General features: G+C 39.1%; 1 protein-coding gene across 2 annotated transcripts in view; it reads right to left on the reverse strand.

The window, feature by feature from the left end:
- Positions 1-1,494: 1,494 nt before the first annotated feature.
- TMED3 (transmembrane p24 trafficking protein 3) overlaps positions 1,495-25,137 on the reverse strand; it is a 52,534-nt gene continuing 28,891 nt past the window's right edge. Inside the window, exons 4-5 of one of the 2 annotated variants that reach the window (XM_070232357.1) lie at positions 9,494-9,579; positions 1,495-1,824 (exon numbers count right to left, since the gene is read on the reverse strand). In XM_070232357.1, the coding sequence (XP_070088458.1) occupies positions 1,816-1,824; positions 9,494-9,579 (95 nt within the window). In that variant the 3' untranslated portion in view covers positions 1,495-1,815. Of the gene's footprint in view, positions 1,836-9,493; positions 9,580-25,137 lie in introns of both variants that reach the window. The other variant, XM_070232342.1, reaches the window with a different exon arrangement.

Consider the following 25,137-nt stretch of genomic DNA (forward strand, 5'->3'; position numbering starts at 1 on the left):
GGCACCAAATCTGGCCTCCCAGCCTGGGCACATTGATGCAAGAGAACAGATCTTGCCGACTTGCAGCAATTGTTCTAGACAAAAGTTACTCAAGTGAGTTGGTCAGGTGCTAATGCCGCAGAGCTTCCCCGCAGGGAAAACGTCAGGATTGTTCTTACAGATCACCTGCTACCTCCTCATTGCTCCAGAGAACCTTTTAACCTTCATCCTGTTCTGCTCAGTGTGCATCTCCTGAGCTGTCTGTGCTGAAGTGAGCAGATAACGAGATTCAGAGACATTCACCCTAGCTCCTGTCTCTTGTGGGATTTTCTCCTTCTGGTTCAGGGGATGGTGTGCACTTTGTCTTGGCTCAGGCCCACGTGGTCAAGGCTGTTGAGGTTATGGATCAATCCCAGTTTCTTCCCCTCCTTAAATCTCACAGACAGCTAGGGAACGCTGCCACCTGGCAGTGCAAATTGCCTTGTGTAGGAATCTAAACCAGTGAACATCAAATTGAGATAAAAGACTCTTAAAACATTTAAAAAATAAAAATAAACTTGCAGAGCAAGAGTGAACAAAATAGTGAGTCTTCAAAGTTAAGCAAATGCAGTAAAAGCACATTCATGTGATGTTTGGCTAACAAAAGCAAAAGTTTTAAAAATATTACAGATTTCTCTTTCCTTCTTCCTTTTGTTTAATTATTAGTTGACTATCATGTTTAAAAAGGAAATTAACTATGAGAACATACTCTTCTTTAAGATCTGAAAGTTCAAGTATCCTTGATTGAACAAAACATATCTTTTTTAAATTAATGTATTTGTCTTTGTGATATTGGAATGTAGAAGTAAACTGACACAGACACTATGCAAAACAGTATGGAAATTCCTCAAAAAATTGAGAATAGAACTACCATATGCTCCAGCTATTCCACTTCTGGGTATTTATCCAAAGAACATGAAAACATGAATGTGAAAAGATGCATGCACCTCTACGTTCATTGTGGCATTATTCACGATAGCCAAGAGCTGGAAACAACCTAAGTGCCCATCAACATATAAATGGATAAAGAAGATATAGTATATACACAGACAATGGAATACTACTCACCCATAAAAAAAGATGAAGTCTTGCCATTTGTGACAACATGGATGCATCTTGAGGATATTATGCTAAGCAAAATAAGTCAGACAGAGAAAGTCAAAGACCATATGATTTCAATCATAAGTGGGAGATAAAAACAACAACAACAAACAAACACATAGATACTGAGATTAGATTCGTGGTTACCAGAGGGGAAGCGGGGAGGGAGGAGGACAAAAGGGGTGACTGGGCACATGTGTACAGCAGTGGATGGTAAGTAGTCTTTGGGTGGAGAACATGATGTAGTCTACACAGAAATCGAAATATAATGAGTACACCTGAAATTTATATCACGTTATAAACCAATGTTACTGTTACCGAAAGTTCGGTCTCTGAACCCAGTGCCAATCCAAATAATGAGAACAGAGTCTCGAGTGAAAAGGAAAGACAATTTTACTTTGCAGCAAAGTGGAAGGAGCAAAACAATAGCTAGAGCCTCAGGAATTGCTTGCTCCCCATTAAGAAACGGGTAGGGGTTTTTATTGGGGGCTTTAAGTAGGAGAGGGGTCTGTGGACTTCTTGGTCAGCATTTTCCCATCAGCCTGCGTTTAGGACTGCTTCCAAGGCGGAGGAGACAAAGGATTCCACAGATGGACATCCTTGGCTGTTTATCTCCATGGTAGAAGGTAGACTCTGACGTCAGGAAGCCGTGAAGTTGGGCCTGGAAAGCTCTGGTTTCTTGATATTCTCTGGACGTTAGTTTCTCTGTAAAAGAACTGTGATTAGCCACAACTTTAGTAGGAGCCCAGCTTGAGCCATGTGGGTTTTACCAATTTGTAACTTCTATTTGGTTGTAAAGCTCAGGGAGTCAGAGGTTAAAGAAACAAATATTTACATACGAGTGTAACTAAAGAAGCAGGGAGCTGGGAGCATGTGCTTTTAGTTCCAGTTCATGTATGCTGGGTTCACTGTAGGGGAACTAATCTCAGGGCTGGTGTTAAGAGCCTGTAACATTACCTCAATGAAAATAAATAAACAAAATACTCAAAAGATAAAATAAAAAATAAAAGTGATATTTTATTGGAAATTGTTTTTAATAGTTTTAACTTGTTTGTTAAGCTGGGATAGCTTAATGAGTTCAACTTTATTTGTAAGAAAACCATGTTCAAATCCCTCAGAACTAATTTCTAAGACTTCAGTCTCCTGAAGGATGCCTTACTCACCCTCGGCCTATATAGTGGATCTTTAAGTTATAAAATGAGATTTTTCCCTTGTCCTGGAAGAAGGAGGAGGAGGAGGCGGCGGTTTCACAGGGATGCTCCTTGCACAGAGAGTTGAATGGGAATCAACTTCTAGATGTCTCCAGTGCCATTCCTAACATCTGCCCCAGAACACGGCAGAATGATCATGTAGATTTTCCTTTTCCATCTTCCCTTTCACAATGGTCTTTTTGACAAAAAAGAAAAGCACACCCTCACTCCTCCTTAACTTCCAACCTCTGAGCTGTGAAACTGCAGGGCGCCAAACAGACAATGTAAAATACTGTCTTTGGAGACAATTCGTCTAGTGATTAATCAGAGCACCATAGGCTTGTCTAGGGCCTCGGGCTTGTCTCTGTCTGCAGGTCTTGGAGATATTTCTGCCAGGGTAGAGTGAGGCATTAGAACCTGGGTCTGTTGGTCTGTGTTGGGCTGTTCTGAATTTGGATACATTGTAGACTGAGGCACTGTGAGGGCTTTCCTCTCTTTCATCCCCCAAATATTGTCAAATAAAGCATCACACTTGAGGAGGAATGCCCTGAGAACAGAACAGAGAGCCCCAGAAAATGTGTCCCCTCCCAATATTTAAATGTAAGTGATTCTTCTCAGATATGTTTATATCCCAAGGACCTGTACAGCTTACTGATGCTGATTCTTTTAAGCTTGACCGGAATGCTTTCTGAGCTACCAGAATTCTTCAGTACACACTGATTCAATCCTGCAGACAAAAACCTTTTGCAATCTTTCAAATTTGGTGTCCTTCTTTCAATAAGGTAGTTAAAGCCTATTTTAACACATCATGTCACAAAATATTCATTCCAGTTAGAGTCCAATGTTATCTTACTTCATTTCATAAGATGTTTAATATTTTTCTATCTCCTTTTAACAAAAAAACAAGTTATATGCTAGTTGTCAGACTGATTCATTCTTACACTTTAATTAAATATATATGAAAAGTTTGACCATGATAGCTAATGCAATTAATCATTTCTGATTTTTATGCATGATTCTTATTTATTTCAGAAAGCTAGATGCCAGTGTTCAATATACAAGCAGATACACATTTTCCACATACTATGCTTCATATGCCTAGCTTCATAAATAACAATATTTTAACTATACATTGCATATTACTAAATAAAGAGGAATAATTATATTAGCTATATATTGCTTTGTTAATGATTGCTTTTAGTAATACATCCTACAAGATGTGCTCTTTAAGTTATTTCTTAATGGTCCTTTGAAAATAATATTCTTTAAAACACCCTGGAAAATAAAGTTGGTCCTTTCTAATTTTATTAAAAAATGAAAGTAAGCCTGATTTGACTGACTAGTTTGCCAACAAGGTCTAGCTTTGCTAATGGGGTTATATGGCAGACATTGTCCATCAACTTAATAAGCTAAATCTGCGGTTTCAAGGTTTCAACCAAAATAAAAATATTTCTAAAATAGGTAAAATGATGAAGACATTTTATAAAATAATATTGTGTTGACAAAGTTATATTGAAATTAAAATTTCAATTTTCCCAATCCTTTCTGATTAAATAAGGTGACTGGAAGTGAAGAGGTGACAGGTATAATTAATTGTCACTTAATACATATTGTGAAAGTTTGTTTGGTTATATTTCCCAGAAATTGAAATAAGGAATAACTTTAATGAATGAGTAATATCGATTTGCAAAAAAAGGTGGTTTTCAATTATTTGATCTCGACAGCATTGCAGGAGGACCTAATTAAGCCATCAGCTGATTATCAATTTAAAAATAAAACAACTTTGGTGATAGATAAGGATATCACTTTTGACATATAACTCAGAAGGAATTCTAAGAATTGAGTAACAATTCTATAACATAATTTTTATCCCCTTCCACATATTTTTGAGAACAAGTTTTCTCCACATTTATATCTGTAGAAATAGAAAACAGAAATAGAATAGATGCTAAATCATGTCACATTTTAGCAAGAAGTAAAATTCATCAATGGAATATGATATAATTTTTAAAAAGCCATTCCATCACATTAAAAGATGTATTTTCAAAAACATTGCTTTGTATGTTGTACCTTGTATGTATGTTGCTTTGTTTGTATATCTGCCTGCCAAAATTTGTGCTCCCCAGGCCTCATCCTATAGTTTTCCCTGGGGAGCTGCTGCTCACCCAGTGACCTCGTGTATAGAGTAGTCATGTGACTACTTCTCACCAATGGAAAGTGAGAAGTCGTGGTGTGGGTAACTTCCAAGCCAAAGTTTTAAGAAGGGGGTGTGTCTTCTCTACCTTTTCCCTTCCTTTCCCCCAGCTGGGTTCTGCTAAGATGATGAAGCCCTTCAAGAATAGAGGAGCCACAGAATAGAAAGCAGCCTGAGTCTCTGAATCACTGGATGGAGAGCCACACACAGACCAGAACATCCACCTGAGACTGGTAAGTGAGCAAAAGATAAACTTCGATTGTGTTGGACTGGAATTTGGTGGTTTGTTTGAGCAGCCATCATTACCTTAAATAATACAATGTTTAATAAGGATTTATCAGGATTTGTAATAAATCTGTGTTGCTTTTCTCCAAACGTGTGTTAATAGTGAATTGTATTAATAACTCAATCCAGAAAAAAATTTTAACAGAGCTTTATGGCTGTGGGAAATTACTTGAAAATTCAATTTCCATTTGTATTCATAATTTTGATATAGAGAAATTTGGCTGGGGTGATCAATAAATATAAAAATGTATCATATTAGGCTAAAATTATGTAATGGAAGGGAACTAGCAAAATGAATTCAAGGAGAAAAGCATGATATAAAATATCCTAATATTAAAGAAGAATTTGTTCACGTATAATTTTTAAAGGATGATATCTTGTCTTGAATTGCTACCAAAGTCTTCTTTACTGCTTCTTTAAAATAGTTTAATACTTTAAAAATCTATATCCTATGGTAGATATACAAAATGTTACGAAAGCATGAATTAGTAAGTGGTGGATCTATATGTGCAGTTCGAGGTATCTTTACCATCATTCACTTCACATGTACTTGTTGATTACTCTCTGTGCCAGATTCTGTATTAGAGGCTTTGTAAGGTTGCAAAGGTAAAATACCACATCTACACTCAAGAGTCCTGCCCTCCCACACATGTACACAACACTTGGAGTTTGCAATTGTGTTCTATTTTCTTAATTTTTTCCCAATTTTATTAAGGTATGATTGACAAATAAAAATTGTGATATATTTATTAACAAATAAATCATGCATACAACATGATTTTTTTAAGGTATATAATGTGATGATTTGATATACATGTACATTGTGAAATGATTACCACAATAAAGCTAGTTAACATATCCCTCACCTCACATAGTTACCGTGTATGTGTGGTGAGAACACTTCAGATCTACTTTCTTAGCAAATTTCGAGTATGTATAAATACAGCGTTATTAACTATAACCACCATGCTGTACATTAGATCCCAAGAACTTATTCATCTTATAACTAAAAGTGTGTACCCTTTGACTAAAATCTCCCCATTTCCCCCAGCCCCAAGCCAATTGCTATGTCATATGATAGTTCTATTTTTAATTTTTTAGGAACCTCCATACTGTTTTCCATAGTGGCTGCACCAGTTAACATTCCCACCAACAGTGCACAGAGTTCCCTTTCTTCCACACCCTTACCAATACTTGTTATCCCTTGTCTTTTTTTATAATAGCCATCCTAACAGGTGTGAGGTGGTATCTCATTGTAGTTTTGATTTGCATTCCCCTGATGATTAATGATGTTGAGCATCTTTTCATGTCCCTGTTGGTCATCTGTAAGTCTTCCTTGGAAAAATGTCTATTTAGGCACTTTGCTCATTTTTTTAATCAGGTTATTTGTTTTTTGCTATTGAGCTGTATATTTTGCATATTAACCCCTTATTGAATATGCGATTTGCAAATATTTTCTCCCATTCCACAGGTTGCTCTTCATTTTGTTGATGGTTTCCTTTGTTTGATGTAGTCCCACTTGTTTCTTTTTGCTTTTGTTGCCTTTGCTTTTGGTGTCAAATCCAAAAAAATCACTGTGAAGACCAGAGTTAGAGATCTTTTTCTCTATGATTTTTTCTAGGAGTTTTGTGGTTTCAGGTCTTATGTTTAAGTCTTTAATCCATCTGGAGTTTGCTATTTTGAACACATAGACTGGCACATCCACTCCACCCTAGAAAATGGGCCTGCGTAAGCAACAAAGTGGCTCAACTCAAAACTGTAAGGAAAAGAGCTGTCTTGTTCATCTAGACATACTGTGCTTTTTAATGATATTTGCGACCTTTACTCCCTAGTATCTCTCTAGTTCTCCCCAAAGTGGTGAAGCCAATAGTAATCCCAGGTTTCCTCAGCTTCTTGAAGACCCATCTGTAACTGGATTCACATCCTCTATCCCAACTTCCACTGATTAGAGGAGCCACTGGATACAGTTCATACCTGAAATGGCCAAGTGAACCAAGGCTTTTCTGAATGGGAATCTTAGAGTTCTGCAAAAACTATAAAACTGATCCAATCTAGGCTAGCTAAGTGAGGTGAGGAAGGAGGAACAAGGTCTGAGCACCAATTAAAAAGTAATAAAACAGACAACAATAAAAATGCTAAATTAAAGATATTTTGAGATTATGGTTGATATTAACTCGGTATGTCAACAGTTTAGTGAGACTGCCAAAAGTTTAAGGCTATTTTAGAGGCATTCATGAAAGCCTTGTTCCAGAACAACAGAGGGATTATTTTTGATCTGTCTGTGCTGGTCATATCACCACGGCCAACAGTGCATTCTATTGTGAGTGCCACACTCTGTAAGCAGCCCTGACAAACTGAAGTTTCCTAGTAAAATCCGTCCACCGCCACCACTCAAAGACATGGGTAGTTATGGGATCAAATTGGGATGAGAAAGATGTGATGTTATTGTAATGCCTGAGTTTACAAACTCTTTTGACATTGCATAATTCCCCTGCAATATAATACACAAAATGACAAATAAATCTTTCAAAAAGTGACCAATAGTATCTCTCTCTTAATGGCCTCCAACCCAAGAACTCCAGAAGTGATCAAATAGAGGTCCTGATCTTCAGAGCATAGTCTACAGAAATTACAGAGTGCTATACTTTAATTTACTGTGAAGAAACATTTTTTATTAAACAAATAAAGTAAGTTTGAAGATTATGAATCCCCTAACTTGGGAGTGATCTGCAGGAGAGGTACGGTAGAAGGGCAGCTAGTTGGATTAGATAACCCCAACTCTAAACGGATGGATCCCAAGGCTGCTGGAGTTCTACCTTTTACCTTGGATGTGGGGGGAGAGGGGAATGGGTAGGACAATCAGTCACCCATCTTCCTTCTCGGAATGGCTTCTGCTGCCACATAAAGGCATGTCCTCTAAGTTCTCCTGATGGTAGTGGCTTTGACTCCATACTACCCTCTTTTCCCAAGCAGCACAGGCAGAGGCCCTGGAATCAACCAAGGAGATATGAAGACACAGGGAATGTGGCTGTTATCTAGGCAGGAAGAGACTGAGCAGAGTGGGACATTGTGCTACTTGGTGGCCTGTGGAAAGTGGGATGAACAGTTTCTATTCCTCCTCCCTCCTAAAAGCCCAGCACCAGAGGACTGGGGAGTTGCATCTGATAGGACAAGGCTTAAAAGGCCAGAGAGATGTCAGCCTAATTGGCTTCTACTGTGCTCCAAATATGGGCCCTTTGTGTGGGCCTTTGATGCTTTGGGGATGAGGCTTTGTTGCATGACTATGGAATTCTAAAGACCATAAAAAGTTCAGGGTGGGTCCAGCACTGTTGAGGCATAGGATTAGCCTTTTAGGGCTGGCTCTGGTGTGAAGGCTTAAGGAGGGAGAAAAGAGACCTTCATATATCAGCATATATATCAGCATATATATCAGACTATCATATATCAGCAACCAGGGCAGGGAGAAGGGCAAGGCTTCAGAGAATATGCTCTCTCCAAGAACAGAGCACACTAGTCTGTTCAAAGCACCCCCTAGATCCTGTTTCTCAGGGCTCGGTGTCTGGTAGGCGACTTGAAGTCCCAGAGGTGTGGAGGATTATGGAAAGCTCTGTGGAGAAGTTGAGAGCCTCGAGAACAATAAGAGTATTTAATTCAATTCAACACACCTGTACTTCAACCTCTCTCATTGAACTGCTCCCACATCACAAATTCTCCACCCTCACAGAGACTTCCACCACCTACCTTCATCCTTTCATCCTGGCCAGTAAGGCTTCCACTCACCTCATAATTCATCTACTGACCTGGAGCCCCAGATGCTGCGTCTCCACCACTTCTCACTGTCACCCAAAAAGTCACCAGCCTCTGACCATCATCAACAGAAGGCATTTTGTATGGATTTCCCTAACATAGTCAAGTCTCTAAAGATTTGAATTCATCATATCATCTTCTAAACCTACTTAGGAAGCTCACTTTTAAAATATGCAGCCTAATTAATCCCTTTAAGAATACACATTATTGTGTATTTGGTTTTCTTGAAGTAGGGTCTGCTTGGCAAATTAAAAGATACAGTCACGAATGTTTTAGAGTTCAAAACTTAAGGCAGCTTCAAAAGAGCCCGATGGATATTGTCTCAGTTTGATTACCACCAGACTATTAATAGCACGTCTACCTTTCTGGAATAGTTGGCTAGGAACACTACAATCAGATGTCTTCCACATTCCCTCTGACTGCACTCTGGTCAGTGCAGGAGCTGCTGCTACATGCAGGTGATGGAAGACAACCTCAAAGGAGAAAAGCCGACATGTGTCCATGCCAAGCCAAGCCATACAAGCAGAAAGTGTTCATAAGACTGACTATTTCATTCACAGAGCCACCAGAAGCCAAAGGGCTTCACCAACATCCCTCCCATTTAAGAACTCACAGACTCAAGAGGATGTCTATGGATTCCTCCAGTTCTATGGCCTCAATTTGAAAAATACTTCATTAATAATTAAATTCTGTCACTTAGGAGGTCAAAAAAGCAGAGGAAAGCATTTGATATTGAATAGCAGGACTGGCTATAAAGGGAAATTATCAATCGGTGTCCAGTTAGGAAAACAGAAACCATTCTAGGTATTTCAAAGTGTTGGAAGGGATGGAGGAGCAAAAAGAGAAAGTTGAGGTTAAATCCATATGACTGGGGAAGCAGAAACAAAAATGGTCTTACCCTAGAGCCCATCACTGAGGCTGATGGAGCCCCTGCTACTGACTGTGCCAATTTGCAGAATGCTGGAGTCTGCTCGTCTGTGGAAGCTGCAGGAACACAAGAGACTAAGGTCACCAGATGTTGCTTGTGCTGGAGCAGAGCCCAAGCTCCATGCTGCTGCTGCTGCTGCCGCCCTGCTTGAGCAGAACCCAAGAGCCCCCATTGGCTGGGAGCTGCTGTTGCCACCTGTTGGAGGTAACTTAATTTTTATTTATTTTTATTTTTTATTGCAGTAACAGTAGTTTATAACATTATATAAATTTCAGGTATACTTTGTTATATATTTTGATTTCTGTGTAGATTACACCATGTTCACCATCCAAAGACTAATTACAATCCATCACCACACACATGTGCCTTATCACCCCCTTCACCCTCCTCCCTCCCCCCTTCCCCTCTGGTAACCACCAATTCAATCTCTGTCTCTATGTGTTTGTTTGTTGTTGTTTTCATCTTCTACTTATGAGTGAGATCATATGGTATTTGACTTTCTCCCTCTGACTTATTTCACGTTGCATAATATCCTCAAGGTCCATCCATGTTGTCATAAATGGCCAGATTTCATTGTTTCTTAAGGCTAAGTAGTATTCCATTGTGTATAAATACCACATCTTCTTTATTCATTTGTCACTTGATGGGCACCTGGTTGCTTCCAAGTCTTGGCGATTGTGTATAATGCTGCAATGAACATAGGGGTGCATGCATCTTTATGCCTTTGTGTTTTCAAGTTCTTTGGATAAATACCCAGCAGTGGGCTAATTGGATCATATGGTAGATCCATTCTTAATTTTCTGAGGATACTCCATACTGCTTTCCATAGTGGCTGCACCAGTTTGCGCTCCCACCAGCAGTGTATGAGCGTTCCCTTCTCTCCACATCATCTCAAATACTTAGTGTTTCTAGTCTTGTTAATTATAGCCATCCTGATGGGAGTGAGGTGATAACTCATTGTAGTTTTGCTTTGCATTTCCCTGATAGTGATGTTGAACATCTTTTCATGTGCCTGTTTGCCATCTGTGTATCTTCTTTGGAGAAGTGTCTGTTCAGATCTTTTGCTCATTGTTCAATTGGTTTTTTGTTGTTGTTATTGAGGTGTATGAGTTCTTTATATATTTTGGATATTAACCCCTTATCAGATATATGGTTTGCAAATATCTTCTCCCAGTTGTCAGGTTGTCTTTTCGTTTTGGCGATGGTTTCCTTTGCTGTGAAGAACATTTTTAGTTTGAAATAGTCCCATTTGTAGATTTTTTCTGTTGTTTCCCTTGCCCAGTCAAACACGATACTTGAAAATATCCTGCTAAGACTGATGTCGAAGAGCATACTGCCTGTTTTCACTAGAAGTTTTATGGTTTCAGGTCTTACATTCAAATCTTTAATCCATTTTGAGTTAATTTTTGTGTATGGTGAAGGATAGTGGTCTAGCTTCATTCTTTTGCATGTGGCTGTCCAGTTTTCCCAACACCATTTATTGAAGCGACTTTCCTTTCTCCACTGTATGCTCTGGCTCCCCTGTCGAATATTAGCTGTCCATAAATGTGTAGGTTTATTTCTGGGCTTTCCATTCTGTTCCATTGATCTGTGTGTCTGTTTTTGTGCCAGTACCATGCTGTTCTGGTTACCATAGCTTTGTAGTATATTTTGAAATCAGGGAGTGTGATAACTCCAGCTTTGTTCTTTTTCCTGAGGATTCCTCTGACTATTTGGGGTCTTTCATTGTTCCGTATAAATTTTAGGATTCTTTGTTCTATTTTTGTGAAAAATGTTGTTGGAACTTTGATAGAGATTGCATTGAATCCGTAGATTTCTTTAGGAAGTATGGACATTTTAATAATGTTAATTCTTCCAATCCAAGAGTATGGAATATCTTTCCATTGTTTTGTGTCTTACTCAATTTCTTTCAACAATGTTTTATAGTTTTCACTGTACAGATCTTTCACCTGTTTGGTTAAGTTTATTCCTAGATATTTTATTCTTTTTGTTGCAATTGTAAATGGGGTTGTATTCTTAATTTCTCTTTCTGCTGCTTCATTGTTAGTGTATATAAACACAACTGATTTCTGTTGATTTTGTGTCCTGCAACTTGACCATATTGATTTATTGTTAGTAAAACTTTTTTAGTGGATTCTTTAGGGTTTTCTGAATATAAAATTATGTCGTTTGCAAATAGTGACAGTTTCACTTCTTCCTTTCCAATGTGGATCCCTTTTATTTCTTTTTCTTGCCTGATTGCTCTAGCTAGGACTTCCAATACTATGTTAAATAAGAGTGGTGACCGTGGGCTTCCTTGTCTGGTTCCTGTTCTTAGAGGGATAGCTTTCAGTTTTTCTCCATTGAGAATGATATTAGCTGTGGGTTTGTCATATATGGCCTTCATTATGTTGAGGTACTTTCCTTCTATACCCTTTTATTAGTTTTTTATCATAAATGGATGCTGTATCTTGTGAAGTGTTTGCTCTCCATATATTGAAATGATCATGTGATTTTTATTCTTCATTTTGTTAATGTGGTGTATCATGTTGATAGATTTGCAGATGTTGAACCATCTCTGCGTCCCTGGAATAAGTGCCATTTGATCATAGTGTATGATCTTTTTAATAATTGTTGTATTCAATTTGCTAGTATTTTGTTGAAGATTTTTGCATCGATGTTCATCAGTGATATTGGCATGTAATTTTCTTTTTTTATGTTGTCTTTGTCTGGTTCCTGTATCAGGGTAATGCTGGCTTCATAGAATGAGTTAGGAAGCTTCCCCTCCTCATCAATCTTTTGGAAGAGTTTGAGAAGCATAGGTATTAAGTCTTCTTTGAATGTTTGGTAGAACTCACCAGGGAAGCCATCTGGTCGTGGACTTTTATTTTGGGGGAGCTTTTTTATTACTGTTTTGATTTCCTTACTGGTGACTGGTCTATTCAAATTCTCTGTTTCTTCTTGATTCAGTTTTAGAAGATTGTATGAGTCTAAGAATCTATCCCTTTCACCTAGATTATCCAATTTGTTGGCGTATAGCTTTTCATAGTATTCTCTTATAATCTTTTGTGTTTCTGAGGTGTCTGTTGTAATTTCTCCTCTTTCATTTCTAATTTTATTTATTTGAGGCTTCTCCCTTTTTTCTTGGTGAGTCTAGCTAAAGGTTTGTCAGTTTTGCTTATCTTTTCCGAGAACCAGCTCTTGATTTCATTGATTTTTTCTTTTTTTTCTTTTTTTTTTTTTTAGTCTCTATTTCATTTATTTCTGCTCTGATTTTTATTATTTCCTTCCTTCTACTGATTTTGGGCTTTGTTCATTCTTCCTTTTCTATTTCCTTTAGGTGCCCTGTTAGATTGTTTATTTGGGATTTTTCTTGTTTGTTGAGGTAGGCCTGCATTGCTATAAACTTCCCTCTTAGAACCACTTTTGCTGTATTCCACAGATTTTGTTATGTTATATTTTCCTTTTCCTTTGTCTCCAGGTTTTTTTGTTTTTAAGATTGGCACCTGAGTTAACATCTGTTGCCAATCTTCTTTTTTTTCTTCTTCTTCCCCACAAAGCCCCCCAGTACATAGTTATATATTCTAGCTATAGGTCCTTCTAATTATGCTATGTGGGATGCTGACTCAGCATGGCTTGATGAGTGGTGCCATGTCCATGCCCAGGATCCAAACCAGCGAAACCCCGGGCCACCAAAGCAGAGCACACGAACTTAACCACTTGGCCACAGCCTCTCAGAGGCCACTCAGCCTCTGTCTCCATGTATTGTTTTATTTCCCTTTTGATTTCTACATTGACCCAATTGTTGTTTAGTGACATTTTGTTTAATCTCCACATATTTGTGGCTTTTCTGATTTTCTTTCTGTAGTTGATTTCTAGTTTCACACCTTTATGGTCAGAAAAGATGCTTGGTATTATTTCAATCTTCTTAAATTTATTGAGACTTGTTTTGTGGCCTAATATGTGATCAATCCTGGAGAATGTTCCATGTGCATTTGAAAAGAATGTGTATTCTGTGGTTTTTGGATGGAATATTCTGTATATATCTCCTAAGTCCATCTGGTCTAATGTGTCCTTTAAGGCCAATGTTTCCTTATTGATCTTCTGTTTGAATGATCTATCCATTGGTATAAGTGGAGTGATAGAGTTGCATTAATAATAGTCTATTATTGTGTTATTGTCTACTTCTCTTTTTATGTCTGTTAATAATTACTTTATCTATTTAGGTGCTCCTATGTTGGTTGCATAGATATCTACAAGTGTTAAATCCTCTTGTTAGATTGTTCCCTTTATCATTATGTAGTGCCCTTCTTTGTCCCTTGTTACAGTTTTTGTTTTAAAATCTACTTTGTCTGATATAAGTGTTGCTACTCCCACTTTCTTTTCTTTGCCATTTGCATGGAGTATCTTTTTCCATCCCTTCACTTTCAGTCTGTGAGTGTCTTTAGGTCTGAAGTGTATCTCTTGTATGCAGCATATATATGGTTCTTGTTTTTTTACCCAATTGGCTACCCTCTGCCTTTTGATTGGAGCATTTAGTCCATTGACATTTAAAGTAGCTATTGATAGATATGTACTTATTGCCTTTTTTTTTTTTTTACTTTTTTTCTGGGTTTTTAGTAGTTCTGGCTTTGGAAGGTGGGGCTGATCCCCAAGTGGCTGTTTGAGAAGCACAGGTCTTCTGCCACTAAGCCCATGGCCCACAGGTCCACACCCACTTTCAACACAGTCCTGGCCTGTGCACACTTCCCAACCCCCTGGAGCAGACCCAGTCGCCCCACTGCAGAGGCCCACACACACTCCATCAATGCCCCACAGTCCTCACCTGCTCTTCACCCATGCCCTACCCCACAGAGGCAGACCCACTCACCTGCCTGCAGAGGATACAGGCACCCAGTCTATGCAGGCCAGAAAGATGCCTGAGGCCTTGCTGTTGGCTGGCTGGGGCCACTCCCTAGGGCTGCTGCCTGCCCTGACTTAGCTGGATTAAATCAGTGCTCTATTGGGAGGGGCAAACCCTGGGTTAATGGGCCAGTGGAAGAATTCCAATGGCATGTGCCAGCATCTGTGTCAGCACACCTGTACTAGGTCAAATAACGGCTGCTGCCAATGTCTCAGTCTCCAGAGAGGTTTGACCTTGCAAAGACGCACCCAGAGCCTATCAGGTGAATCTCTTTTTATCAAAGGATTTTGCTCCTTTTTTTTCTGGTGATTTTAGGTTTCTTTCTGAAACAGGTGAATTTATGCTTGGGTCCTTTAAGAACTGGTTTTATTCTGCTTATGTCCAATAGCTTTCTAGGGGTATTCCCTGTTTCAGTTAATAAACAGCAAAGCCAGATATTATGAGACTCATCTCAGTTGTGCTGAGTCCGAAGGATGCTTATAGCTGCAACACTCCCCTGTTCAGGTCCCCTACTCCTCCAGGGAAGGCTTCATACCTTAGGATTGCTCCAAGCCAACTGAACATGAAGCACCACAGCTTTTGAAGATGGCTATTTTCTATCCAGACAGGAATTTCTGCCTCTTCCACCTCAGTCAGGACTGTCCCTTGTCACAGGTGTCCTTTTTATCCAGTTTTCAGTTCTCTCTCAGGGCTAATTTTTCCAAAAATAGTTGTAACTTGGTTGAGTTCATGGAAGGAGCTGCGTTCAGAGTCCACTTATGCCACCATCTTGACACTCTCCTGGAGAGGACTTTAGAAGTAGAAATTTTAAAAAGGCATCTCTTCTTTCTGAAAAAGAGAAAAGCAGCCCCTGTGCATGGGAGCTGACTTGCCATGCACAGCTAGGCCTTGGAGTTCTCCTGTGAACATGAACCATTTCACATAACATCATTATCACAGAAGGCTACTCACTTTGACCATGCTGGTATAATACAAAAACAAGAGCACTCCATAACCATGTGTGAACACAGATAAAACCTGAACACTGTGCAAACCACCAGACCAAACATGCCCCATTATGGCTGTTATGAGTGACTTCTGCTTCTTCGCCAATGACAGTTTGGGCCTCACCCTAGTCACCCTTCCTCCTTCTAGATTAGATTTGTTAAGATACCTAATCATTGAATTACCCTCTTGCTTCCTGGCAGCATCTAATACAGAGAAATCTCCTCTTCCTTAAACTCTCACCAGAGTCACCTACACAAGCCCAAACCTTATAATAGTTTCCTTCTAACATTGTCTTGCTGAGACATCCTCCAGGTCCCATGGTGTGTGTTCTCCTTCACTGTAGCAAGTACTAAATCCAACCTGTTCAAGCACATGTGTGTTCCTAGTGGTCTCTGGCTGGAGGGATTTACACTGCCAACTTCCAATCTGCTGCCAGTGAGGGATATTGAACTCAGACCATCACCTTGGAAAGGTGACCAAAAAAATGCTCAAAAAGTCCTGTGGTTGTCACACATCTGGCATAGTCTAGGCAATTAAGCACTGGATGAGAACCAAGGCTTACTGAGGTGTCACCACACACTACAAAAAAGGGGTCGGTAGACAGGGGGAATTACACAATGCTTGTTTTAAATCACCTGGATCTGTCCTCCCTGTCTCTCCTCTTTGCTCTCATCAGTTTTCCTTGTTCTCATCTCTTTATCCTTTCCCTCTGAGTGCTAAAATAATTTCCACTTCACTAATTCAATTTTCTATCATATCTAGTCAACTGCTGACTCCCTGCTGTAGTACTTGCATGATATTGGACTTTGTCAGGATGAGATGCATTCAGTTACAGATGCCTCTAGGTCTCCACCCACGTCCTTCACCAGCAAAGAAGAGTGGAAAGCTCTATACTGTAATATTGAATGACTAATCCAGGACCCAGAAGCCTGGGCTAGGTGAAAATGGAGCTTGGGCTAGAATCAGCTCTAATTGAACCACAAGGACTAAGAGTGGGAAAAGGGTAGTTCCCAAGAAAAGCTAGAGGTGCTGTGATCAGAATTAGGGAAAAAGGATCTGAGCAGGGAAAAACAGTAGATGTCCACTACAGCACTCTTAACTGCTATTGTTGTGTACCTCCCTACATTGGGTGTGAACCCGGGCATTTCCTGGCTTCTTTCTCGATGCTACTACTCATGCCAAAAAACCCTCCCAGGCCATTTTTTTGCTTGTCATTGTCATCAACATCAGCATTGACCCAGGTCTGTCATGGTCATGTCATGGTTTTTGGAATTAACAGATTCCAAAAACTACTGATGCAAAACTTGTCCCTCCAATGTAACAGGTGAAAGTGGGATCTGGCTCTATATATTTATGTATTTTGTTTTTGAATGTTTAGTATTTGCGCTTATAATTCAGAATAAGGTAAAGAACTTTGGAACTCCAGGATAACCCTGGAAAGTTGAGGACCAATGAGGGATTTTTTTCTCGTAGACACATTGAAATATTAAAATTCCTTCTCAGCTCTCTGGAACAGGTGATTGGAGCCAGGAGTCTGTACCAAATTATTTGTCTAGGAACTTGACATCCTGGAAGGTTTTATTTTTGTCCGCTTACCCAACAAATACAGAAATGAAAGCAATAATATTTCATTTGATCATTACCAAGTGTTATTAATATTCATGAAGACACTCCCTACGCCTTTCTCTAGGACCAAGGGCTACTTGTGGCTTTAAACAAGCATGGTCCCTGTAAACTAAAATATACAAATAACTCAAGTATTGAGTCCATTCTGAATGTTGAGGGTGCCTAGACCTACTTTAGAATGAGGGTCCCCTCATGTGGAAAGAGGTAAGGCCAAAGACCACCCTGTCACTCAGCTGGGTGTAAGGAATGCATTTTATTGGGAAACATACAAGCTAGTCTGATGAGGCATGTAGTCCCCTGCTCTGTCCTCATCCATGGAGAAATGCAAAGGGACCAGGGCACATTTGGACAATCTAAGGCTGTGCTCCAGGGGAACGCCCTCCCTGTGCTGCTCTCCTCTTCACAGTGCAGCACAAGAGCAGCCTGGCAGGCAGGGTGAAAACAACCAGTGTTCAGGTGCTATGCAGTCTGAGTTTAGACACAAGAAACTAGGACTTGATGACACTGTGAGAAGTGGCATTCTAGTTTCTGGTGCACAGGAGCCTCTAGTTCCATGAGAAACTGAGTGCATGTTCAGCCTCTCTCACTTGGTGCGGGTGACATTCTGTCTCAGGTAGCCAACTTCCAGACAACCTGAGGAGGGCCCCTGGGGTCATCACCAGAAAATTCTACTTGTCTCTTCACAATCTACAATGCACAGATTCATCTCCAACCTTTCCTTAGCAGAAATATTAAAAAATCAATTCTTCCTGAGGGAGCATATAAATCTGAATCAAGACTGTCCTGTGCTTTCTGAAAACAATGATCCAGGCATCATTATTCTCTGCAACTGACTTAGAAGTTACCATCCTATGAGTTCAAAATCAGTCACTTGGAGATTCATGAAAGAAAAAAAAATGCATCTTAAAGTACAGCCCATTAAATGGACAAAGGGGTGCTGGCTTGCTGAGAAGTGCCAAGGGTCCTGTGACTCCTTCCTCTAGGTCACACAGACAACGTGACAGTAACCATCATCTTGGAGCATAGGATTTGTGAAGCCAGCCCCAGGTTCTGTGCCTAACATTCGAGTAGCTGCCACCTCATGCTTAGCTTTGGGATCTAAATGACTAGGCTTCCCAAAAATGTAATGGAAGAGAGCTCAGAGGACAAAAGCAGTCAAATGTGCTTTTGCTTTACATTAAAACTGAAGAAAATTGAGAATTTGCTTTTCAAAGTATTGTTTCTGCTGTTGTAAACTATCTTATAGTTTTAGTATAAATATTATATATTATTAGAGAAGGTAAAATCATTTTTATATATTTATTGTCTATTTGTGTTTTGTGAATGATTTTTTTCTGCATTTTGCCATCATTTTTCACTTGGAGCTCTAAAAAGCAAATTGTAAGCCCTCCTTACATATTAAAGCTATTGGCTATTTCCTTGTGATACAGTTTGCAAGCATTTTTCCTGGTTTGCTCTTTGTCATTTTTGCTATTTGATATACAAAAGTTATAAAAGTTATGAGTTGGATCTACCAATCTTTTTTCTTATAATTTCTACCTTTGTTTTGTGATTAGAAAGTCCTTTCTAAAATAAAAGTTATGTAAATAATTATCTATATTTCCTTCTAGTGGTTTTATAGGTTGGTTTGTTTTTATTTGGCATTTAAATCCACTTGGAATTTATGGAAATATACGGTATGAGGCAAAAAATCTATTTTTTTTCAAATAGTTATTCGTTATTCCTCATCTATTTAGTGACTAGGCCATCCTTTTTCTCCCTATCATAGAGTGCTGCTTTTCTCATCTAATGAGTTCTCATGTACATCTGCATCTGAGTCTGGACTCTTCTCTTTTGCTGATCTGTACCTGATCACACGATTTTCATACTGTAACTGAAATTTTATGTTTTATGGTAAAATACATTGTCCCTCATTTATTTTAATGTCTATAACTATTTATATGCATAAATAAATCTTCTATATTAACTTTAAATAGTTTGGTAAAGTTCCCCCCCAAAAATCCCATTGGAATTATATTAACTGTATTAACTAATTCCAATAAGTCGACTGGTTTGCCATATCAAGCTTGCTATCCAAGAACTATAAATAGTGTCTTTCTACCTCTTCAAGTCAGAGTTCACGACCTCAGCAGTTTCATCTCTTTCTCATCGACCACAGTTTTGTTAATTCTTGTAGTACCTTATTTTTCAATAATTAATGAGATCTTCTATTCCTTATATTAATGCTCCAAGTGATTAACACTCTTATAAAGGAAAATAGTCAGTTTGCTGTATTTATTTTATAACAGGACACATTCTGAAATCTCATGTTAGTTCTAAGTTTTTGATTTGATTCTCTTGAGATAACTTGAGGGCATCAATTTAAGAGCTATTGTGGCAAAATATGTATAAATTATAATGTTGAGTGGTTAAATAATTCCACAATTTAAAATTCAATGCTTTCACCTGAATTACCTCATTTAATTCTCTCAAAAATGATGAGATAACATTTAGGATACATTTTTTACAGATGAAGCAACTCAGGCTAAATCCACACTGCTGGCAAATAGCAGAATTGACACTTGAACTCAGAGAATTGGTTAAAAATATCGACTACATATATCATACGCAATATTACACATTTATTTTATGTGATTCTATAGAATACTGTGCAATTCAGTGCTTCTCTATTGTTTTTCACATCATGGCACACAGAAAAAATTATAATATTTTATGGCACGGGGACTGAGCAGACAACCGGCCTGTGGCTCTGGCCGCCTCTGAGCAGCCAGCTCAGGACATCGTGAGCCATTTGAGGCTGTGGTGGGGATGCTCTGATTTAATGATATGGAAAGAGGTCCATGTCACAGCGTTATGCCACAGTGTATTCTTGTGAGGAATAAATGAGGAAATACATGTAAAACCCTTATTACAATGCCTGAACTATCAAACACCCTCAGTAGTAGCTATTATTTCCCCTTTTCTTTTGCCCTTTGGGCCACACAGAGCCAGTCTCTTTCTTACGCTTCAGGAACGTCCTTTTGAAATGTTGGGATCTTTGAAAGTAATTATTCTTAGCTGAATATAACTGATAGAAATACTGTTCACCAGGAAGGCAGTTGTCAGAGGGCCTGGGGTGGACCCACGACTTCCTTCTGGGCCAGGCTGGGGTCTGCCTTTATCCTTGACCTCCTGACCTTGAAGCTGGATCCAACAGTTGGCTGCAATAAAAGATACATTCCATCCATGACACTGTCTACCCCAGCCAGATACTGGTCACTTTCAGCCTGCTCAGTCTAGGCTACAATTCATAGCCAATAAAGTTGAGCTTTCTTTAGTCAGCCCCATCTGTGGACCATTTGCCTATACACACCCTGTAGGTCTGGTACCTGAAACCCCAGAAATAAAAAGTGAGTCACCTAAAGCCTTATGCTTTGAAGTGGCAAAATGGGTGTCCCAGCAAATGGTCCTCGCACAAGTCCTGGCTTCTGTCCACCATGCCACACTGCCTCCTCACCTTACAGCTCTCCTCTGCTGGCTGTTCACAGAGGTTCTGAGATAGACAGGCCAGCAGAGGCTTCCTCTGCCAGAGCCTCCTCCCAGCCTAGTTCCCCACTGGTAGAGGACAGCTGGCAAGTATGTTCCCCTGGGTCCATCCACCATGCCCTGGTCTTCCCCTCTCAACATAAACAGGCACCCTTAAGTGGCCATTCTCTTAGGAGTTTGCTGTCTGTTAATAAATGAATCTGTTCATGCAAAAGCTTGGGACCAGTGGGTTAATAAAGCATTACATCTCCCAAGAAGGATGTTACAGAATTTTCAAAGATGGCATTTGGAGACTTAGACTCACAGGACCAAAGAATCCTAGGGTATGACAGCATGGAGGGACTTCAACAATGTTGTAGACCAACACATCCATTTCCCAGATGGGGAAGCTGAGGCTCAGATATGGGAAGTTACTTCCGCAGTGCTTTGCAATCATTAAGAAGAAGTAGAGCCCAGGGTTCCTGACTGCAGGCCAGTGTTCTTCCAGCTGCCTCAGACAGCAACTGAAGCAGAGGGGACTCTGAATGCCCCAGCGCTACAGTCCCCTGGGAGGCGGTGAGGGCACACTTACAGACAGCAGGCCCTAAGGAGAAGGAGGTGTAATATTAGCTCAAGAAGAGTAGGTTTTGGTTTTTGTTTAAAAGAAATCTTTCTCAATTCTAAAACTAATACATGCTTGTTATTTTTTTAAAGAGCATAAAAGAGTATTACATGGAAAATAAATCTCCCTTCCCCAGAGGTACTCGCTATTGAGCTGGCGTATCCTTTCAAACATTTCTACACATGTAGAAAGATACACATATTTGTATATGTTTGCATGTTTGTTTATAAATGCTCATACATATAGACATATCTTTTTTCATAAAAAAGGGCTCATATTATACATTCTGTTCTGCAATTTGCTTTTCTTTATTTCACTTAATATATTCAGCATATTTTGTCTATATTAACACATATAAATGTCCCTCTTTTTTTAATGTCTGCATAGTAATCTGTAGTGTTGCTATATCATAACTTATTTAATTTACTGATGGACATTTGGATTGTTTGCAGTTTGGGACAGTTATCAATAATTTTGCAGTGAGAATCTTCATGCTTTGTGCGCTGCTGAGATTCTGTAGGATAAATTCCTAAAAATGGAAATGTAAGTTAAAGGGAGTGAGCACTTTCAACTGTAGTCTTTAGAGGGGGCTTTCCCCACCTCCGTGTCTCTCCTCCCCTGTCCTGACGCTCTCCACCCCTTAACCCCATTCTTTGGTCTCCATAGCACTCATCACCATCTGAAACAGAATGTATTCAGTTATTTGTTTATCATTCATCTTCCCCATCTGAAACTGTCGGTTCACTGCCGCAGCTGCTCACTGGTGTGACCTACGTCCTAGAAGAGTGTCTAACACAAAATTGGTGTCAAATAAACATTTTTTTCATTCATTTATTCCTTCATTCATTCACTAAATATTATGTATAAATTAACAGTATTATGTGCCAACACTGTTCTAAGCACTGGGAATACAGCACTAATGAAAACAGACAAATATCCCACCCTGTTCTTGAATGAACACAGGGCTTGTTCTGATGGAGCGACGTTTGAGGCTGGAAAACACTTTGAACTCTCCAAAGTTTCTCCTCTGCAATCTGACAAAATTCTGTTGAATCACCTCACCCCAGGAGGAAAGCATCACACAGACACGTATCGACTCTAAGTCCAGAGGTGGTCTCTTCATGCGGACTTTGCCACATGAGACACATGCTGGAAGATGAGCAAATGGATCATCACAATGTCCCATTAAGGCCAGTTCTCCCAATAATAAGGAAGAACTCGGTAAGAAGATTATTATTTTGCTGACATCTCTGACATTTAATTTATAATATGATGTTTGTTTTGGCCAAAACATCTAAAATTAAACCTCTCACTTTCTTTTTTATTATTATTTATTTATTTATTTTCAGATGTACATCATAATATATTTTGAATTCTGCGTAGATTACGTCATGTTCACCACCCGAAAACTAATTATAGTCCATCCCCTCACTTGTGAGCCTAATCACCCCTCTGCCCTCTCCCATTCCTCGATGGGAACCACCAATCCAATCTCCAATGCTATGTGTTTGTTTGGTGTTGGTTTTATCTTCTACTTATGAGTGAAATCATACGGTATTTGAGTTTCTCCCTCTGACTTATTTCACTCAGCATAATGCCCTCAAGGTCCATCCATGTTGTCACAAATGGCTGGATTTCATCACTTCTTATGGCTGAGTAGTATTCCATTGTGTATAAATACCACATGTTCTTTATCCATTCATCCCTTGCTGGGCACCTAGGTTGCTTCTGAGTCTTGGCGATTGTGAATAATGCTGCAGTGAACATAGGGGTGCATGTATCTTTATGCCTTTGTGTTTTCAAGTTCTTTGGATAAATACCCAGCAGTGGGCTAGCTGGATCATATGGTAGATCTATTCTTAATTTTCTGAGCATACTCCATGCTGCTTTCCATAGTGGCTGCACCAGTTTGCACTCCCACCAGCAGTGAACAAGGGTTCCCTTCTCTCCACATCCTCTCCAACATTTCTTGTTTCCTGTCTTGTTAATTATAGCCATTCTGACCTGAGTGAGGTGATACCTCATTGTAGTTTTGGTTTGCATTTCCCTGATAGCTAATGATGTTGAGCATCTTTTCATGTGCCTGTTGGCCATCTGTATATCCTCTTTGGAGAAATCTCTGTTCAGATCTTTTGCCCATTTTTTAATTGGATTGTTGGTTTTTTTGTTGTTGAGGTGTATGAGTTCTTTGTGTATTTTGGATATTAACCCCTTATCTAACATGTGGTTTGCAAATATCTTCTCCCAATTGTTAGGTTGTCTTTTCATTTTGTTGATGGTTTCCTTTGCTGAGCAGAAGCTTTTTAGTTTGATGTAGTCCCATTTGTTCATTTTTCCTTTTGTTTCCCTTGCCCGGTCAGACATGGGACTTGAAAATATGCTGCTCAGACTGATGTCAAAGAGCATACCGCCTATGTTTTCTTCTAGAAGTTTCATGGTTTCGGGTCTTACATTCAAGTCTTTAATCCATTTTGAGTTGATTTTTGTGCATGGTGTAAGGGAATGGTCTGCTTTCATTCTTTTGCATGTGGCTGTCCAGTTTTCCCAACACCATTTATTGAAGAGAATCTCCTTTCTCCATTGTATGCTCTTGGCTCCCTTGTCCAATATTAGCTGTCCATAAACATGTGGGTTTACTTCTGGGATCTCGATTCTGTTCCATTGATCTGTGTGTCTGTTTTTGTGCCAGTACCATGCTGTTTTGGTTACTATGGCTTTTGAAATCAGGGAGTGTGATACCTCCAGTGTTGTTCTTTTGTCTCAGGAATCCTTTGGCTATTCGGGGTCTTTTGTTGTTCCACATAAATTTTAGGATTCTTTGTTCTATTTCTGTGAAAAATGTTGTTGGAACTTTGATAGGGATTGTGTTGAATCTGTAGATTGCTTTAGGAAGTATGGACATTTTAATGATGTTAATTCTTCCAATCCAAGAGCATGGAATATCTTTCCATTTCTTTGTGTCTTCTTTGATTTCTTTCAACAGTGTTTTATAGTTTTCGGTGTACATATCTTTCACCTCTTTCGTTAAGTTTATTCCTGGGTATTTTATGCTTTTTGTTGCAATGGTAAATGGGATTGTATTCTTAATTTCTCTTTCTGCTACTTCATTGTTAGTGTATAGAAACACAACCGATTTTAGTACGTTGATTTTGTATCCCGCGACTTGACTGTATTCTTTTCTTGTTTCTAAAAGCTTTTTAGTGGAATCTTTAGGGTTTTCTAGATATAAAATCATGTCATCTGCAAAGAGTGACAGTTTCACTTCTTCTTTTCCAATGTGTATCCCTTTTATTTCTTTTTCTTGCCTGATTGCTCTGGCTAGGACTTCCAATACTATGTTAAATAAGAGTGGTGACAGTGGGCATCTTTGTCTGGTTCCTGTTCTTGGAGGGATAGCTTTCTGTTTTTCTCCATTGGGAAAGATATTTGCTGTGGGTTTGTCATATATGGCCTTTATTATGTTGAGGTGTTTTCCTTCTATACCCGTTTTATTTAGAGTTTTTAGCATAAATGGATGCTGCATCTTGTCAAATGCTTTCTCTGCATCTACTGAGATGATCATGTGATTTTTATTCTTCACTTTGTTAACGTAGTGTATCACATTGATAGATTTGCAGATGTTGAACCATCCCTGCATCCCTGGAATTAAACCCACTTGATCATGATGTATGATCTTTTTAATGTGTTGTTGTATTCGATTTGCTAGTATTTTGTTGAGGATTTTTGCATTGATATTCATCAGTGATATTGGCCTGTAATTTTCTTTTTTTGTGTTGTCCTTGTCTGGTTTTGGTATCAGGATAATGTTGGCTTCATAGAATGAGTTAGGAAGCTTCCCCTCCTCTTCAATATTTTGGAAGAGTTTGAGAAGGATAGGTATTAAGTCTTCTTTGAATGTTTGGTAGAATTCACCAGGGAAGCCATCTGGTCCTGGACTTTTATTTTTGGGGAGGTTTTTGATTACTGTTTCAATCTCCTTACTGGTGATTGGTC

Source organism: Equus caballus, chromosome 1 (assembly GCF_041296265.1).
Source record: "Equus caballus isolate H_3958 breed thoroughbred chromosome 1, TB-T2T, whole genome shotgun sequence".
NCBI classification, from domain to species: Eukaryota; Metazoa; Chordata; class Mammalia; order Perissodactyla; family Equidae; genus Equus; species Equus caballus.